Raw genomic sequence first — 20058 nt, 5'->3', positions numbered from 1 at the left:
CAATCAAATGTTGTCTTCCGGTGTTTTAAGATACGGGTTATTGATTCAATGATATAATAGGGGGAAAAGGACAGGCAGATCGTGCAAATGAAAAAGGCAGTTCAAAGTTGTTTTTTTTCTTTCTTTGTTGTTTGGTGGTTTTTATGAGGAATCAACCCCAGAGAAAAAGCACTTTCATTTTAGTCTCAAGTTTCTTCTCTGCATTAAAAAAAGCGAAAAAATAATTTGCCAGCTTTGACTGCTGACACTTACTGGCAATGGCTGGCAAAGGCTATGTGTACTTACAGGGGTTGGTCAGTGCATGCTTGTTAGTTTCACCCCTTCTCAGCTTGGTGTTGGTGTAATGTACAAATGCAAGGTGTGATCGTGTGGCCCTTTCTTTGGAGACCTCTGTCCTCCTCCGTCCCCTCATACTGGGTGGACAAACTGATAGACCAGTCTCTGGGAGACATCAGGCTTGCGGATGATGCCCTTCTTGTAGTACTGCCGTATGGAGCGGCTCAGTTTGTCGTAGTTCATCGCTGGACGGTTCTTCCTCAGTCCCCAGAGTCTTGCCACGTGAGCAGAGTCCTCGATTTTGAAAATACCTGACAGACAGCAGAGTGAGATTAGATATGGATTACTTTATCACTGCATTAAATTGTCATTCTTCTGAACTCATCCCATCAGTTCTTAGCGGTCACACAGCCTGTCCTGCTCACCTTTCTCCTTGTTGAGCCAGCGGATACAGCGTCCGTAGTTGTGGGGCTTGAGGAGCAGCTCTCTGAGGAACTGCCACAGGTGGATGGGCTGGCCTGAGCATGACGAGTCTGCCTCCAACCACAGCTCCTCTCCGCCTGCACAGAGGGATGAGCTATGAACACTCATGCGCACCCCCCCCCCCCCACACACACATATTTTCTAACAGAGCTGCACTATACATGACCCTCTGGTCTTCTTCCTAGGAGCTATGAACCCACACAACTGCCACTACTCCTTCCCAAGGGCCAAGAACACTCTGGCCCTCGAGAAATGAGATTCATGTCACTTTCTTTCCTAACAAAGCTAACAAAGAAGAGGCTAAACCTACCTGTGATTTTGCTGTCTCCAACGGAACACCTCTCTTTCATCCAGGCAGCTGTAGAGAGGGAACGAAGGGAGAGAAAGAGAGAGAGATGTATTGTTGTATTGTTTGAACGGAATGATAAAAGCTTCATTATCCTGAGGAGAAAACAGTAGTAAACTACAGTATGTGCAGAATATCTGTCTAAACCAGTCATCAAGGCCAGCCCCAGGCATAAGCAACAAAAGTGGTCGCTTAGGGCCCCCGCAAAAAACATTTGTAATAATCATGGCTGAATACCGACCAGGCACGCAGAGCATGTTTTTAGGGGACCTGACCTTCAGGGGGCCCCAATTGATTTTGTTAGTCATTCTCACTCATATATCATATTAACATGGATATAAGCTTAGGGCCCCCAAAAGGCTATGGCCCTGCCAGTCATACAGCTATTATAACACACCTGACTTCCAGATGTCCAGGTGGGCGTGCAGGGTGTCTCCACACTGAGGGGACCTCTGCCTGAAGTCCTCTTCACTCATGGCACACAGGTCTTTCCCAGTGAGCTCCTGAAAGGCCTTGCCGGCCTGAGGCAGTCTATACAGGTGCTCTGTCCACAACAACCACTTCTGGACGTTCCCCGAGCTCCACTCTATGGGGTCTGGGGATAACAGATAAGAACGGTAGCAATTAACACTATTTTGGATAGTCCCCTATACATCTATTGATGTTGAACAAATTATTAGCAAACTAGCAGTAACATTTACGGTAAATGTCAACTGCATGTCTGTTGGCCTGCAATAGGGATGGGTCTATTCAGGATAGAGGGTTACCAAAACAACCATGAACACAGTGGAGACCCTAGATGTGTGTGGTCCCCATACTGCAGAATCGGTTTATCTCTGGTCACACACACACGCACACGCACACGCACACACACACACACACACACACACACACACAGAGTGCAATCAAATGCTGTCAATCAGAGGCCAATTACTGTCTTCACCATAAAGTCTTTATTTGCCTTGTCTTTTCTCAGCGAGCTTCGCTCTGGGTGAACTCTAATCGCAGGCGTGGCCTAGGGAGAATGGTGGTTTGCCTAAGGTGGGGTACTGTTCTGTTGTGTACTCTACAATCATTTTCATCAGTTGAAACGCACCACGAGACCACATTTTGGATACAGCGGTAGCAGCAGGAGGAGAAGAAGTAGGGTCTCTGTGATGAAAGGGTGTGACTGACGGAAGACATCTTATAGTACACACAGTGCTGTATGCCCTTGACCTGCTGTTTGCTTTGCCAGTTGAACAGACCTCACCCATGCACTGTGTACACGGCTGTTGGCAGGCAAGCAGTACCGTCATTCCCACTAGGTCCTGTTTGGGTATTTGTTAAACACATGCAAAGGTTGGGATTATACAGATCCTGGAGCAAACAAGCATGACTTGCGTCAGGGAGACATAGTTCATCATTAAGAGCTGTCATCCATCTCAATTATCCTTTAGCGGCAGGCGGATTCTGCAGATGTGTCTGCTCTGAATCAATATATCAATACCTTGTGTCAATACCTGATTGGGCAGTATGCATGAATAGGCTAGAATGAATGGCTCTGGTGTTTTTCATGCTCATGAAAGGGAGACAGGATCATGCAGTAGTGGCAGCCATAGATGAAGAATTAGGAAAAAGTGTCAAGTCCCTCAGTCCACTGACTATGGCTCATCAAGCCTAGTGGTTAGCGCATTGGGCCAGTAACCGAAAGGTTGCTGGATCGAATCCTCATGCTGACAAGGTAAAAATCTGTCGTTCTGCCCCTGAGCAAGGCAGTAAACCCACTGTTCCCCGGGCGACGAAGACGTGGATGCCAATTACGGCAGCCCCCCCCCCCCCCCCCCCCCCGCACCTATCTGATTCAGAGGAAGACACGTTTCAGTTGAACGCATTCAGTTGTATAACTGACTAGGTATCCCCCTTTCCCTTTCCAAAATATGAAAGGCACAGAACACTGATGTGACAGGGATCAATTAATCCTACATAGAATCGGTACCCACCACAAAACATATCTTCAAACAGGAATGTCTATTCTACTAACTCTACTAATTCTAGCACGAGAGTGGCCGTTTACTACTGTAGCAGTACCTACCTGGGATGATGTTGAGCAGCTTGCAGGCCGTCTCAATGTCCTTCAGCACCTCCCCGACCACCATGGTCTGGACCTGCTCCAGGGATCGCTCCTCCTCCTGGCCCTCCAGCCCCGGGGAGAGCCCCAGGGCCTGGCTGTCGATGACGGGGCACTGCTCTGGCTCCTCACGGTGCTCGGTCCTGGTTATGGGGAGAGGCACGGGACAAGCCTGACCCGAGGAGGCCTCGGTCACCTTCACCAGCCAGGTGGAGTCCTCGGTGAAGAGCATGTCGAAGCAGGACAGGTGGAGGCCCGGAAGGCCGCGATGCTCAAGAGCCTCCATGCAGGGCTTGGTGTCCTCCATCTCCCAGGCCATACCAGCCTCTGCACCTGTCCTGTCTCCCATTGGGCTTTCAGGCAGACCTAGGCGGGACGGAAACAATGGGCTGCTGCCCTCTGATGATATACTCTCCCCTGGACTCGACATGGCTGCTGCCTCCTTGTGAGGGAAGAAGAATGGATATTTAGTTTACAATAGTCATAAAGATTTACCAATGTCAAGAATGTGATAGTACCAACAGTATTTCCTATTTGATATGTTAATATATTGTGTGTGTGGAGATCAGTGGTGTAAAGTACTTAAGTAAAAATACTTTCAAGTACTACTTAAGTAGTGTTTTTGGGTATCTGTACTTCACTTTACTATTCATATTTTTAGCAACTTTTACTTTTACTTCACTACATTCCTAAAGAAAATTACTTTTTACTCCATACATTTTCCCTTACACCCAAAAGTACTCGTTACATTTCGACAGGAAACGGTCCAATTCACACACTTATCAAGAGAACATCCCTGGTCATCTCTACTGCCTCTGATCTGGTGGACTAGGTAAACACAAATGCTTTGTTAGTAAATTATGTCTGAGTGATGGAGTGTTCCCCTGGCTATCCGTCAATAAAAATCTTTTTTTTTTAATTGTGCCGTCTGGTTTGCTTAATATAAGGAACTTGAAATTATTTATACTTTTACTTTTACTTTTGATACTTAAGTACATTTGAGCAATTCCATTTACTGTTGATACTTAAATATATTTAAAACCAAATACTTTTTTACTTTTACTCAAGTAGTATTTTACTGGATGACTTTCACTTTTACTTGAGTCATTTTATATCAAGGTATCTTTACCTTTACTCAAGTACGACAATTGAGTACTTTTTCCACCACTAGTGGAGATACAGGGCATTGACCACACTCATACAGTTCATGACGGAATAATGAAAACCAGCAGTTTGTCATCAAACTTGGTATGATCCTGCAACACCTGTGTGCTATGTCGATAATTATCTGACAACTTCCCATAGCCAACTTGTTGACCCAGAGTAAACAAGTGTGTCTTCATTTGTGTGGGAACGCTCTAGTTCTCTTTCATATATCCAATTCAGTTTGATGTAAGACCGGAAAACATGAATAATTATTTCACTGAAAACCCTGTAAAGAAAGTGTAACCAGTGACCTACATGAACATCCTGATAGCCAAATTGTAATAACCTCTTGGAATTAGTGAAATTCGACTTAGAAGTATAATTTTTTTTAAACACTATACAGTAGATGACGTTCTTGCAGTAAATCAAAATCACAGTACCTTCAAGAAACTATACCTTTGCGCCCAAAGCTCCGGCTGCTAAACGTGCAACAGTTTCAAAACGTTAAGAAAGTCCATCAGAGGGACTGCGGGTGTGACTCCTCCAGAGTGATGCACAGCGAACAGAACAGAAACTGAGGTGAGAGCATGTTTGCAGAGGCTCTTTAAATGTGTCCTGAGTCAAGTGAAGACACGGGGGGAATGACCCTTTAGAGAGTGCACAGAACCAGCAGGGCAGGCATGGGGCAAAATGGATTGCACTGAGTCTCTTACTTGTGGGTCAGTGGCCCAGAATGGGTGGTGACTTGGGGGTAGGTGACTTGTATTGAGGCCTAAAGCGGTACGACCGCCTGCCTTTTCCTTTCAAGGTGCCGTCTCCGCAGCCCTCTGGCTCCACTGTCAGCTGGAATTTTTAATCAAATGAAAGAGAGATAATGTGGAGGAGGACAACTACACCTCAAAATGTAGTATGACGGCGGGCCAGTGTTGTTGTCTGCTCAGGAACAGTTCCAGAAGAATCTGGAGGAATTTGTACTTCTTGTGTCAATTCACTCTGTTTACGTACACTCTGGTTTCAATGGTTTCGCCCTGCCTCATGTAAAGCAGCCCAAAGTTATTCCTCACCATGTGACCTGAACAGGAAAAACGCCTTGCCTTAGAAACTTCCCACACAGCTGCCATACGACTGGCATCAGAGTGGCATCCTAAGTCAACATCAGAGGTTGTCAGCTGTACCACTGACCAGTGTAATCTCAGGATGACCTCACTTATGGTTCACAGTGTACCTGGCTACCTGCTGCCACAGGTGGTAGATGGGAAGAAACGTAGCTGTCATAGAGACAGGGGTTATCAGTAGTTGTGCCGTGGTAAAAGACGTCTGCTATCGCACAGCACATGTTCAAGGAGAGACATGGCTTGTTTGCCCAGAGAGACTGTAAGCCACTGTATTCATAAAACAGCTATAACACTATTGTACCACACCCAGCAACCGCAATCCAAACCATCTATATTTATGTTGATTAATTGTTCCACTTGTTATATGGTTGTTTTTCAAAGAAACTGATTGAACTGATTAGACATGGAATATTCCTTGGGGTGAGGATAAGGCTACTTTAGCGTTACCACAATGATCCTTGCGGGAACACAGTTGACAGACTGTACCAGTCCTATTAACCCTAAAGGAAATTAAGTTATCCTCTCCTCTCCCTCTCTCTCTCTCTCTCTCTCTATTCTCCACATCTCCAAACCCCCAGTCTATCCCCCTCCCCATTCCTCCTTTTATCTCCCAATTTCCCGCTAAGGGTCTGGGGATAACCCAATGTCTCTTCTCTTCATCAGGAGTCAGATTAAAAAGCGCCAGGCGGTGTACCGGCCAGCCTGCTGTGTGTCCACTCTCCTCTGTAACAGCTTGCGCTAAGCCCATTAGCCCGGCAAATTTAGCCATATTAGCTTTTTCCAAAAGGGGAGGGGACGGGAGAAAGAGGCACAAACATGCTCCCCGGGGGAAGGATTAAGGGCCTGACTGATCTCTAAATGAGTTCGGCCAAGACGATGATATTCATTTCAGGAGAATTAGGCTTCGCTCCATTTGCTAGCCAGGCCTTAGACACACAGTCAGATGAACCATAGCCATGAAGGCAGCCATCCTCCCTGGTAACCATTTAACCACTTTTTATTTATCTTTCTTATATTTTTGACATTCTCTGTATCAAGCCTGCTTGTAATAAAAGCATGGATGAGTCTCTCTGTGTCAGACTGAGAAATGAAACGGCAGCACCATGGCAATGTTCCTCAGGTGGTAAAATGCTATTTTGGTCACATTCCTAATGTGTGATTCAAAATTGTGTTCAGAATCTAAAATAACACCTTGGTTTTTTTACCTGGTGTTTTATTTTTATTGCCCGTGAATTAAAATGTGCGGCTAGATTCCCTCTCTGTGCTTTGGCTCCAACAATAAGTACATCGGTCTTGTCTTGATTTAGCTGGAGGAAGTTGTGAGCCATCCACGTATTTAAATAACTAATACAGTCTAATAACTGATCCGTGGAGCTAAAATCCTCTGGTGACAAAGAAATGTAAAGTTGTGTATCGTCTGCGTAGCAGTGAAAATCAATGCTGTGCTTTCTGATAACACTGCCAAGGGGTAACATAGGTGCTACAGATTTCTTCAGGAACAGGAGTTGAATGCCCTAACTGCTATATCTTCTTTAAAACAACTCTTGAAACAAAATAGTGCATCAGTAATAGATATAGGGAGACACAACAGTCACCAGATTTCACTTGTTGAGCCCTCTCCCTGTGCACTTCCAAAGAAAGGGCTCCCTTGTTTGATTTTGGAGTTAAAGACGTATATATAGTCAGGTGTGACTGTTTCCTGTGTGTGTATGGTTTAAAGAGAGACTTGGGGCTCTATTCAATCAGATCCGCTTTAGTCGACATCCGCATAGCGGATGCGACAGCTGTCAAATCCACAAGAGGCTCCTGGCATTATACCTAAAGCGAGCATTGCCATTGGCTGTACGGAGTCGCATTATGAGAAATCCCATGCAGCCTTGTTTACAAGTTCAAAGTTTGAACACGACACTAAACTGAGATGTAGGATTATCTACACCTCCATTAGGCTGATGGAAATATTTTTTTTGTATCCCCTTTTTCTCCCCAATTTTGTGATATCCAATTGCGATCCAATTATGATCTTGTCTCATCGCTGCAACTCCCCAACAGGCTCGGGAGATGGCGAAGGTCGAGTAATGCATCCCCCGAAACATGCCCCGCCAAGCCGCGCTTCTTAACACCCGCCCGCTTAACCCGGAAACCAGCCACACCAATGTGTCGGAGGAAACACCATTCAACTGTCGACCGAAGTCAGCCTGCAGGCGCCCAGCTCGCCACAAGGAGTCACTAGAGCACGATGAGCCAAATAAAGCCCCACCCGACCAAACCCTCCCAAAACCAGGACGAAGCTGGGCCAATTGTGCACCACCCTATGGGACTCCCGGTCACAGCCGGTTGTAACAGAGCCTGGGATCGAACCCCAGGCTGTAGTGGCGCTGCAACACTGCGATGCAGTGCCTTAGATCGCTCCGCCACTCGGGAGGCCCTGAGCGTAATTATTTCTATATAGCCTACACTTTCTCGTTATGAACTTCTAACACAGGTGCACCGATTTGACAGCTCCGATGTAGTTACACCTACAAAACATCAACTATGCGGATGTCAGCTATCGCCGGTTAAAGCGTGATCTGATAGAATCTATGCCTTAGACGAGCCTCAGTGATTCTTTGTTATTATTTTTCATGGGAAACTTAGAACCATCCAGGCAATTCACCAGAGTGAGTTTCATAACTTTCGGGGCACAGCCCTGAAGACCAGTGGCTTACATTTCCTGCAATTCTACGCCATTTTACATAACTGGAGACATTACAAGTATATTTTTTTAATACCACACAATTGACCAAAATGACAAGATACTCTGACATTGACATACTGAGATAAATAAAATGAACAACCCATGTCTTAATTGCAACCAATAGCATAGGCCAATGAAAATAATGGATACACAGATTGTAGGCCTACAATATGAGGTAGAAATTATAGTCCACCAACTTTCCAGTGGCACTATCTTATCCAAGTAGATTTTTCTCGCAATTGTATTATGAAATATTGCAAAATACATTCTAGCTGCCTCCTGCTGTTCATTGACAGCCATATTGGCAGCCACAACTCAACAATCAGCTGATATTTGTCGCGCGGACTGCCTAATTGCCGGATACCTGACTGTAGGCCTATGAGCTGGTGATGTGACAAAATACAATTCACAGCAATTTTTTTAAGAAGCTATTGATCCTCTGTGGATAAATTATGCTCTCTGGTGTAATATTTTTTTATGATTTCATTTATTTCTGTACAGACAGGAGTCATTATATAATTTGGCAAATGTATTTCAATGTATCTGCAGTACTTCCAGCACCTCTTCCTGTAGCTATGTGTTCTTCCATGGATTGTGGCCAGTAACCCCATATGAGGTTATTGCATAGGTAGGCCTACTGTTACAATCATATTAAAATAATCTGATCAGCGAGTAGCCGACAATTACAAGATAATAAATTCAGTAGGATAAGTCAATGAAGCTTATAGTAGTTTCAGCTATATTGTTATAGAAACTATGTAGACCTTATGACTTGTTTGACCACTGTAGCACAGTTCCGGTGTCCATAAGGCTAATAAGAAAAGATGTCAAATGGCTTGAATAGGCAAAAGGGTCAAAAGTAGGCTAAAGCCCGAAAGTTGTGTGTAGAGAAGATCGTCATTGCTTTTAATTGCTAGATTAATGATCATGAGCACTCACATCAACTTCACTTAGATTTCCCAGCCTAATTGTAAGACAATATCCAAATGGAGATTCAGTGAAAAAAAGAAAATTGGACAATGATTGATTTATCAAGACCAGTTCCCATGTTTGTCTCAAAGTTACGCAGTGACGCTGTCCCAATCAAAACGGTGCTTAACTGGTCAGTTGACCACACACGGCAATTGCTTTACATTTATTATAACCAGTGGTGTAGTGCTATTTTTTTAGATAACCTACCATAGCTCAATTTTCTATTCATATTTCGCCATCATTTCTGAATGAAAGTTTGTAGGAACATGTAGCCTATTGCATAATATCATCCAAATTCTAAGATTGCCTATGCATACACATAAGCGGCTCAATTCATAAAAAAGAAAATGTCATGTTAAGACACCAAATTAGTCCTACCTTATTTTAAATTAGGCCTTCGTCACTGTCAATCGTGATCGATAATTATTCATGTTTTACGGGTGAAACGTCCATTCTGCATGCATGCCAACCATTTGATCCCAATCAGTTTCATGGGAATATGCATTTCGATCTTCTTGAATGACGTAGGCTAGGTAGTCTAACTACAGTTTAATATAATTTTAGATCAGATGGAGTTAAACACAGACACCTGTATTTGGTTTCAATCAAGGCATATTAAGCCCATGGTGCGTGCTGTTGAGTTCACGTCGTTTTATTTTTCAGACATTTCAGCACAATCGTCCTAAATTGCCATGAGAAATGATGTGGTGTTTTTCGTCTAACATTATCTATGCTATTACATTCGGTTTGTGATTTAGAATACTAAGTAATCATTAAGTGATCTTGTGAGACATCACACCGTTCTGAGAAGTGGTGGAACATCCCTCCGCGGTTTACCGACAGCACTACACCGGTGATTATAACAGTTATATGACTTTGGGAGTTTCACATAACCACAACTTTACACCATCGCAGCGGCGCAAAAGATTAGCGGCTGACACGAAATCATTCGGGCTAAAGCCCCGAAAGACAGGTCTTGGTAATGTCCCTGGAATCAACAAATGGAGAAAAAAAGGAGTATGAGGATACTAGCTTAATATGAGAGTGCTGGAAAGATCAATAATACCCAGCAACGTCTACTGTTCTCACAAGGAAGTAGCCTTACTGAGAAAAATATTACAGCCCCTTAAACTCTCAGACCTCTCATTTGTTATTTAACCAGGAAGTCCAATAGAGGTCAGAGCCATGTAGGCCCACATGTGACATATCTTTACTGCAGGTGACTGCATGTTAATGAGAAGCTCAGGATCCCCTCACCATTCAAGGGTTACTATGCCCCTTGGTATGAATCAATCAATAAGCAACAGTGGTTGAATCTACTTTGCTGGGTATCAATGATGGATGCTGTTTTCTGTTTCCTGGTTTCCAAAGGGTTGGTATTAATTAGGCTGTGTCTAGACTTGACAGTTCATGCAGCTTTAGTATTCTGAACATAGAGTTCCGGTCATGAAATTCCGAATGCGTCATGCGACAACACCTACATTTAAATGTGTCTACCATGTCCACAGTATGTCCGGATTCCCTTTTCCCGCGGTATATTCAAATGCCAGTATGCATTCTACAAATGGTGGAATAGGCAAAACATGACAATAACGCAACAACTGAAGGGAGTAGCTAACTACTGTAGCTAACTAACTTGGCGTCCCGAGTGGCGCAGTGGTCTAAAGCACTGCATCAAGGCGTCACTATAGAAACGCTGGTTCGAATTCAGGCTGTATGACAACTGGCTGTGATTGGGTGTCCCATAGGGAGGTGCACAATTGACCCAGCGTCGTCCGGATTTGCCTGGTGTAGGCTGTCATTATAAATAAGAATTTGTTCTTAACTGACTTGCCTAGTTAAAGGTTCAATTAAAAGATGTAAACTAGCCAGCTGACCTCTGTAGCAAGCAATGCTAAAGGGATTGCAAACAGGTTAGCATAACTCTAGGCAAACAATTCTAGGAACCGTATTTCCTCCATTGTTGTAATGAAAATGTGCCTTTTGGTCCCAAAACATCGTCTTCTGCAGACTAGTGGGAGGAGTGCTGATGACATCACCCACTGTATGTGCTTTCTCATTTTGTCCAGACTGAGAAGAAAACGGCACACAATGCATACCTGACAGCCTCATGAAGTGGTCAGCCAGCTCTGAACACAATCAGACCACAAAGTGACTTTTGTGCGCCTAGACCCGTCTTTTCAATGCGTTCTTCGTACTCTGATAGCGGAAGTCGTGTGTAAGTGTCAAGTGTAGACATGACCTTAGTGAACGGTTTCTTTGTGTGCCACGCTATTTTGCAGTTGTTGTAACATGGGACCATTTTCACCTGTAATGCAGGTGCATTGGCATCAGGCCAGGTTCTTCAGAGAGGAACACCCTTTTGAGTTTGGCTACAGTTACCTATAGGGGTGTGTCAACCAGAAAATACTGGTATTCATAATCGTATGACTATTAGTAATTGACAGTTAATAGTCGGATCGGATGATACTTGTGATCGGAAAACACACAAGTGTTTTAATATGCCTAAAATATATGTTGGCAAAATACCAATCTCTCTGCGAAATAAACTGCAGATTGCAGATTATGAGCAGCGCGTGGAGGGGTATGTGTGTGTGTTTTTGTCCTCAATTTGCAGAAAGCAATTTGCTGTCACTCATTCAGAGTGCGCATCCACGTTTAATCTTTTCTCCGTACCCTCGCCCCGCTTTCGTTTAATATAGTACAATGCACATTGATAATTTGAGCAAACGTCCTACCCATTTGATTTATCATAGTAGCAGGAAGCATCAAGAAATGATCCGACCGAAACATGCAAGGAGAAGTGGTTAGGTGAAAATATGAAGCGAATTATTCTAGAAATACTGCTTTGCTCTATCCAATCAGAGCAGCTAGATCAACGTACAGCCCGCCCTTATATTTACAGACAGCCAAACTAACCAGTTGAGTTATTTAGACCACGTAGCACCTTGCACTTCATTGAAAGATCTGCGCCGAGTCTGGCAACCGAAACGTACTTTTTTCCGATCACGGATAGGCTAATAACTAAAAATACTCAGATCATTGCCCATATCTGTTAAGATACTTGTTTTGTCCGATTAGGCTACTCGGCACACCATACTTTTGACCTTTTCCAAATGCTCACATAACACTCAATCTTGACAGAATATTATCCTTACAGCACTACACACGCACGTTTTGTGTGTCTAGTGCTATTGAGCATCTGTACCCTTAATATTTCCTATCTCTAAAGAGGCCGTTGCTACATACTCAAGTGCTGTGGTGTTATGGTTTGGGTAGCAGCCAAACCAAACCATTGTTACTTTTCTGTAAAATGTACAGTGCCTTCAGAAAGTATTCAGCCTGAATTTAAAATTGATTACATTTAGATTTTTTAGTCACTGGCCTACACACACTACCACATAATATCAAAGTGGAATTATGCTTTTGTCTACATTTTTTACAAGTTTATAAAAATGTTTCATCTGAAATATCTTGAGTCAATAAGTATTCAACGCCTTTGTTGCGGCAAGCCTGAATAATTAAGGAGTAAAAATGTGCTTAAAAACTCTTAAGGATCCGCCCCTTATTTTAAATTTTTGCCTAAAATGACATACCCAAATTGAACTGCCTGCAACTCAGGCCCTGAAGCAAGGCTATGCATATTCTAGGTACCATTTGAAAGGAAACACTTTGACGTTTGTGGAAATGTGAAAGGAATGTAGGAGAATATAACACAATAGATCTGGTAAAAGATAATACAAAAAAAATAAAAAATAAACGTTATTTTGTATTTTTTTTGTACCATCATCTTTGAAATGCAAGAGAAAGGCCATAATGTATTATTCCAGCCCAGCTGCAATTTAGATGTTGGCCTGTAGATGGCAGCAGTGTATGTGCAAACTTTTAGACTGATTCAATGAATCATTGCATTTCTGTTCAAAATGTTGTCTCAAGACTGCCCAAATGTGCCTAATTTGTTTATTATTAACTTTTCATGTTCAAAACTGTTTACTCTTCTCAAACGCCAAGGAAGTGAAAAAGAAAGCCAAGTTAACAAACAGATTCCCGACCATTTCGAATCCCACCGTACCTTCTCCGCTATGCAATCTGGTTTCAGAGCTGGTCATGGGTGCACCTCAGCCACGCTCAAGATCCTAAATGATATCATAACCGTCATCGATAAGAGACATTACTGTGCAGGCTTTTGACTCTGTCAATCACCACATTCTTATTTGCAGACTCAACAGCCTTGGTTTCTCAAATGATTGCCTCGCCTGGATCGCCAACTACTTCTCTGATAGAGTTCAGTGTGTCAAATCGGAGGGCCTTTTGTCCGAACCTCTGGCAGTCTCTATGGGGGTGCCACAAGATTCAATTCTCAGGCCGACTCTCTTCTCTGTATACATCAATGATATCGCTCTTGCTGCTGGTGATTCTCTGATCCACCTCTACGCAGACGACACCATTCTGTATACTTCTGGCCCTTCTTTGGACACTGCGTTAACTAACCTCCAGACGAGCTTCAATGCCATACAACTCTCCTTCCGTGGCCTCCAACTGCTCTTAAATGCAAGTAAAACTAAATGCATGCTGTTCAACCGATCACTGCCCGCACCTGCCCGCCCGTCCAGCATCACTACTCTGGACGGCTCCGACTTAGAATATGTGGATAACTACAAATACCTAGGTGTCTGGTTAGACTGTAAACTCTCCTTCCAGACTCACATTAAGCATCTCCTATCCAAAACTAAATCTAGAATCAGCTTCCTATTTCGCAACAAAGCATCCTTCACTCATGCTGCCAAACATACCCTCATAAAACTGACCATCCTACCGATCCTCGACTTCGGCGATGTCATTTATAAAATAGCCTCCAACACTCTACTCAACAAATTGGATGCAGTCTATCACAGTGCCATCCGTTTTGTCACCAAAGCCCCATATTCTACCCACCACTGCGACCTGTACGCTCTCGTTGGCTGGCCCTCGCTTCATACCCGTCGCCTAACTCACTGGCTCCAGGTCATCTACAAGTCTCTGCTAGGTAAAGCCCCGCCTTATCTCAGCTCACTGGTCACCATAGCAGCACCCACTCGTAGCACGCCCTCCAGCAGGTATATCTCACTGGTCACCCCCAAAGCAAATTCCACCTTTGGCTGCCTTTCCTTCCAGTTTTCTGCTGCCAATGACTGGAACAAACTGCAAAAATCACTGAAGCTGGAGACTAATTTCTCCCTCACTAGCTTTAAGCACCAGCTGCCTGAGCAGCACACAGATCACTGCACCTGTACATAGCCCATCTGTAAACAGCCCATCCAACTACCTCATCCACATACTGTATTTATTTATTTATCTTGCTCCTTTGCACCCCAGTATCTCTACTTGCATATTCATCTTCTGCACATCTACCATTCCAGTGATTAATTGCTATAGTGTAATTACTTCGCCACCATGGCCTATTTATTGCCTTAACTCCCTTATCTTACCTCATTTGCACTCACTGTATATAGACTTTTTCTTTTCTTTTTTTCTACTGTAGTATTGACTGTATGTTTTGTTTATTCCATGTGTAACTCTGTGTATGTGTCGAACTGCTATGTTCTCAACTAGCCTACCTGGTTAAATAAAGGTGGGGGGAAAAAACAACAAAAAAACAATAGCATGGTATTCTTTCACTGTAATAGCTACTGTAAATTGGACAGTGCAGTTAGATTAACAAGAATGTAAGCTTTCTGCCAATATCAGTTATGTCTATGTCCTGGGAAATGTTCTTGATACTTACAACCTCATGCTAATCGCATTAGCCTACGTTAGCTCAACCATCCCATGGAAGGGACACTGATCCCGAAAAGGTTTTAAGAAGTCACATAATAAGTGGCATGGACTCACTCTGTGTGCAATAATGGCATTTAACACGATTTTTGAATGACTACCCCATCTCTGTACCCCACACATACAATTATCTGTCAGGTCCCTCGGTCGAGCAGTGAATTTCAAACACAGATTCAACCACAAAGACCAGGGAGTTTTTTCAATACCTTGCAAAAGAAGATGGGTAAAACATTTGTAAAAAAAAAACAAACATTGAATATCCCTTTGAGCATAGTGAAGTCATTAACTACACGTTGGATCGTGTATCAATACACCCAGTCACTTCAAAGATACAGGTGTCCTTCCTAACTCAGTTGCCGGAGTGGAAGGAAACCGCTCAGGGATTTCACCATGATGCAAATTGTGACTTTAAAACAGTTACAGAGTGTAATGGCTGGGATAGGAGAAAACTGAGGATGTAGTTACTTCACAATACTAACCTAATTGACAGAGTGAAAAGAAGGAAGTCGGTACAGAATAAAAATATTCCCAAACCTGTTTGCAACAAGGCACTAAAGTAGTACTGCAAACAATGTGGTAAAGCAATTCACTTTTTGTCCTGAATACAAAGTGTTACATTTGGTGCAAATCCAATACAACAGATTACTGAGTACCACTCTCCATATCTTCAAGCATAGTGGTGGCTGCATCATGTTATGGGGATGCTTGAAATCGTTAAGGACTGGGGAGTTTTTCAGGATAAAAAATAAACGGAATGGAGCTAAGCACAGGCAAAATCCGAGAGGAAAACCTGGTTCAGTCTGCTGGTAGATTAATTCACCTTTCAGCAGGACAATAACCTAAAACACAAGGCCAAATCTACACCGGAGACAGTGGTTGTTCCTGGGTGGCCGATTTACAGTTTGGACTTAAATCTACTTGAAAATCTATGGCAAGACCTGAAAATGGTTGTCAAGCAATGATAAACAACCAATTTGACAGAGCTTAAAGAATTTTGAAAAGAATAAAGGGCAAATATTGCGCAATCCAGGTGTGGAAAGCTATTAGATTACCACAGAAAGACTCACACTTCCGGCGCCGACCGAGATGGCCGCCTCGCTTCGCGTTCCTTGGAAAATATGCAGTATTTTGTTTTTTTATGTGTTATTCCTTACATTGGTACCCCAGGTAATCTTAGGTTTCATTACATACAGTCGGGAGGAACTACTGAATATAAGAGCAACGTCAACTCACCATCGTTACAACCAGGAATATGACTTTCCCGAAACGGATCCAGTGTTTTGCCTTCCACCCAATACAATGGATCTGATCCCAGCCAGCGACCCTATGCGACGCCGTAAAAGGGGCAAACGTAATGGTCTCCTGGTCAGGCTTCGGAGACGGGCACATCGCGCTCCACTCCCTAGCATACTACTCGCCAATGTCCAGTCTCTTGACAATAAGGTTGATGAAATCCGAGCAAGGGTAACATTCCAGAGAGACATCAGAGATTGTAACGTTCTCTGCTTCACGGAAACATGGCTCACTCAAGAGACGCTAACGGAGTCGGTGCAGCCAGCTGGTTTCTTCACGCATCGCACCGACAGAAACAAACATCTTTCTGGTAAGAAGAGGGGCGGGGGTGTATGCCTTATGATTAACGAGACGTGGTGTGATCATAACAACATACAGGAACTCAAGTCATTCTGTTCACCTGATCTAGAATTCCTCACAATCAAATGTCGACCGCATTATCTACCAAGGGAATTCTCTTCGATTATAATCACAGCCGTATATATTCCCCCCCAAGCAGACACATCGATGGCCCTGAACGAACTTTATCTGACTCTTTGTAAACTGGAAACCACACACCCTGAGGCTGCATTCATCGTAGCTGGGGATTTTAACAAGGCTAATCTGAAAACAAAACTCCCTAAATTCTATCAGCATATCGATTGTGCTACCAGGGCTGGTAAAACCTTGGATCATTGTTATACTAACTTCCGCGACGCATATAAGGCCCTCCCCCCGCCCTCCTTTCGGAAAAGCTGACCACGACTCCACTTTGTTGCTTCCAGCCTACAAACAGAAACTAAAACAACAAGCTCCCTCGCTCAGGTCTGTTCAACGCTGGTCCGACCAATCTGATTCCACGCTTCAAGACTGCTTCGATCACGCGGATTGGAATATGTTCCGCATTGCGTCCAACAACAATATTGACGAATACGCTGATTCGGTGAGCGAGTTCATTAGAAAGTGCATTGACGATGTCGTACCCACAGCAACGATTAAAACATTCCCAAACCAGAAACCGTGGATTGACGGCAGCATTCGCGTGAAACTGAAAGCACGAACCACTGCTTTTAACCAGGGCAAGGTGACCGGAAACATGACCGAATACAAACAGTGTAGCTATTCTCTCCGCAAGGCAATCAAACAAGCTAAGTCCCAGTATAGAGACAAAGTAGAGTCGCAATTCAACAGCTCAGACACAAGAGGTATGTGGCAGGGTCTACAGTCAATCACGGATTACAAAAAGAAAACCAGCCCCGTCGCGGACCAGGATGTCTTGCTCCCAGACAGGCTAAATAACTTTTTTGCTCGCTTTGAGGACAATACAGTGCCACTGACACAGCCCGCTACCAAAACCTGCGGGCTCTCCTTTGCTGATGGCACAACAGTGGTAGGCCTGATCACCGACAACGACGAGACAGCCTATAGGGAGGAGGTCAGAGACCTGGCCATGTGGTGCCAGGACAACAACCTCTATGGCAACTGCACGGCCTCCGACCGCAAGGCACTACAGAGGGTAGTGCGAACGGCCCAGTACATCACTGGGGCCAAGATTCCTGCCATCCAGGACCTCTATACCAGGTTGTATCAGAAGAAGGCCCTAATAATTGTCAAAGACACCAGCCACCCTAGTCATAGACTGTCCTCTCTGCTACCGCACGGCAAGCGGTACCGGAGCGCCAAGTCTAGGTTCAAGAGGCTTCTAAACAGCTTCTACCCCCAAGCCATAAGACTCCTGGACACCTAATCAAATGGCTACCCAGACTATTTGCATTTCCCCCCCCCTCCCCTTATTTTACACCGCTGCTACTCTCTGTTGTTATCATCTATGCATAGTCACTTTAATAACTCTACCTACATGTACATATTACCTCAACTAACCGGTGCCCCCGCACATTGACTCTGTACAGGTACCCGCCAGTGTTACGACTCTCGTTGGTAGAATGACCGGACCAAGGTGCAGCGTAGTAGGCGTACATTTTCTTTATTAATGTTCCACCAAAAACAATAAACAATAGAACGAACGTAAAGCTTCGTAGTGCAAAACATGCAACAAACAAAGACAAGATCCCACAAAACCCAAACGGAAACTAACAACTTATATCTGATTCCCAATCAGAGACAACGATAGACAGCTGCCTCCGATTGGGAATCAAACACACCAACATAGAAACAGAAAACCTAGAATTCCCACCCTAACCTAACCAAATAGAAAAATAAAAAGGCTCTCTAAGGTCAGGGCGTGACAGCCTGTATATAGTCTCGCTATTGTTATTTTACTGCTGCTCTTTAATTACTTGTTACTTTTATTTCTTATTCTTATCTCTATTTTATCTCTCTGCATTGTTGTTAGGGGCTCATAAGTAAGCATTCGGGGCATGTGACTAATGAAATTTGATTTGATTTGAAATTGATTGACAAACATCAGAAGTACTCAGACAGGTGCAATGTTGCACAGTTGGGGTATATAGATTCTCTAGTGCCTTTATGTTGAATTAAATACAATAAAATGAAATACCACATCGTGCTGTATGACAGGAAATTCGAATATTTTATCAGCATAAGAGCTGCATCTTCATAAAATGTAACCCCATATACCTTTACCCCATAAGATAACTTCAAAGTAATTTTCTTTCAGAAACGTTCAATTAAGACCAATGCAGAGCGAACAGCACCTGATAAATTACTGATAAGAACACACCTTGGAGACAATTCTGTGGCTTTTTCGCCCATACACACAGACTCCACAAAAAGTACATCCTGACTACCTGTCCGACTCCTTACCTGGGCCAAGGTGTGCTGGCCTCTGGGTGGTCTCAGGCAGGGCTGAGACTGGTGCTGAGTGTAGACAATACAGGACCCCAACAGGTGTAAGGTAGACTAGTGGTGATGATTACCTCTAGTCCAGTTAGCTCAGATTCCAGTCTCTTCTGTCAGTCTGCAGGTGTCTGGTGTTTTATGATGGGCCAGGAGATGCGCCAGGCAGACGAGCAGGCAGACAGCAGGTAGGGAAAGCAGGCCTATAAGTAACCCAGAAGACTGATGAAGAATCCTCTACCTGGGGGCCTGAGGCTGTCTACTAGTCTCTGCTGGATCTTAAAAGGCGCAGACTTAAAAGGCGCAGCCCAAAAGCACACTAAGGCTAACTAATGCTATCAGTGACAATGTACCTGCTGTGGGTGTGACAGAGGGAGAGTGAGAGTGTGTGAAGGAATTCCAGTTCCATTGACTGTAGGTCATATTTATACTAGGGCAGCCTTGTTTACCTAAGCACACACAGTCTGTGTGTATGTGTGTGTGTGTGTGTGTAACACACATAACACAAAGTCATTTCTCAACCCTGTTAGAACAACGGCATCGGATCTTAGTTCAAAGTATATGGGTGTCTGAGTGTCCATGACAGCTTCCTGTTTAATCTGGAAGATTCTGTACAGGTTAAGTGAAATTTCATGGGGGAAATAGACTGTACGGCAGTTTGAAAAATGATTCAGGTGGTTAGAAAATGATACTTGAAAATAGTTATTTTGATGTAAAAAAAAATCTAGTTGTCATCTTTACTTGAATGTAGTTAGTACTTTACTCTACTTCACATGTCCAACCATCTTGGGAAATGAATTCAGCATAGATATTACACTGAACAAAAATATAAACGCAACATGTAAAGGCCCATGTTTCATTAGCCAAAATAAAATATCCCAGAAATGTTCCAAACGTACAAAAAGCTTATTTCTCAAAATATTTTGCCACAACATTTGTGCAAAAATGTTTTATCCCACTTTGTAACACAACA

The 20058-nt window shown here is 43.6% G+C and overlaps 1 protein-coding gene across 2 annotated transcripts; it reads right to left on the bottom strand.

Moving 5' to 3' along the window:
* Positions 1-103: 103 nt before the first annotated feature.
* Positions 104-19470, bottom strand: LOC120065013 (SAM pointed domain-containing Ets transcription factor-like). Of its 2 annotated transcripts, none has more exons than XM_039015653.1 (6): positions 19053-19470; positions 3180-3657; positions 1503-1700; positions 1070-1117; positions 702-836; positions 104-587 (listed from the first exon to the last, which is right to left on the bottom strand). In XM_039015653.1, exons 2-6 carry the CDS (start codon positions 3643-3645, stop codon positions 409-411), a joined length of 1026 nt encoding a protein of 341 aa, XP_038871581.1. In that variant the 5' UTR covers positions 3646-3657; positions 19053-19470; the 3' UTR covers positions 104-408. The 2 variants fall into 2 exon arrangements, with proteins under 2 accessions (XP_038871581.1, XP_038871582.1); XM_039015654.1 differs by having other exon boundaries at positions 19166-19470.
* Between the last annotated feature and the right edge of the window lie 588 nt (positions 19471-20058).

This window comes from Salvelinus namaycush, chromosome 20 (assembly GCF_016432855.1).
Source record: "Salvelinus namaycush isolate Seneca chromosome 20, SaNama_1.0, whole genome shotgun sequence".
In the NCBI taxonomy this organism is placed as follows: domain Eukaryota; kingdom Metazoa; phylum Chordata; class Actinopteri; order Salmoniformes; family Salmonidae; genus Salvelinus; species Salvelinus namaycush.
The sequence above is the reverse complement of the archived record's forward strand: the minus strand, read 5'-3'. Positions and strand labels throughout refer to the sequence as shown.

Excerpts from the sequence above, each read along its gene's own strand:
- LOC120065013 (XM_039015653.1), bottom strand. The coding sequence starts at position 3,645 with ATGTCGAGTCCAGGGGAGAGTATATCATCAGAGGGCAGCAGCCCATTG. Across the intron at positions 1,701-3,179 it reads GCTGCTCAACATCATCCCAG|ACCCCATAGAGTGGAGCTCG; the intron begins GTAGGTACTGCT and ends TGTTATCCCCAG. Across the intron at positions 837-1,069 it reads TGGAGACAGCAAAATCACAG|GCGGAGAGGAGCTGTGGTTG; the intron begins GTAGGTTTAGCC and ends CCCTCTGTGCAG.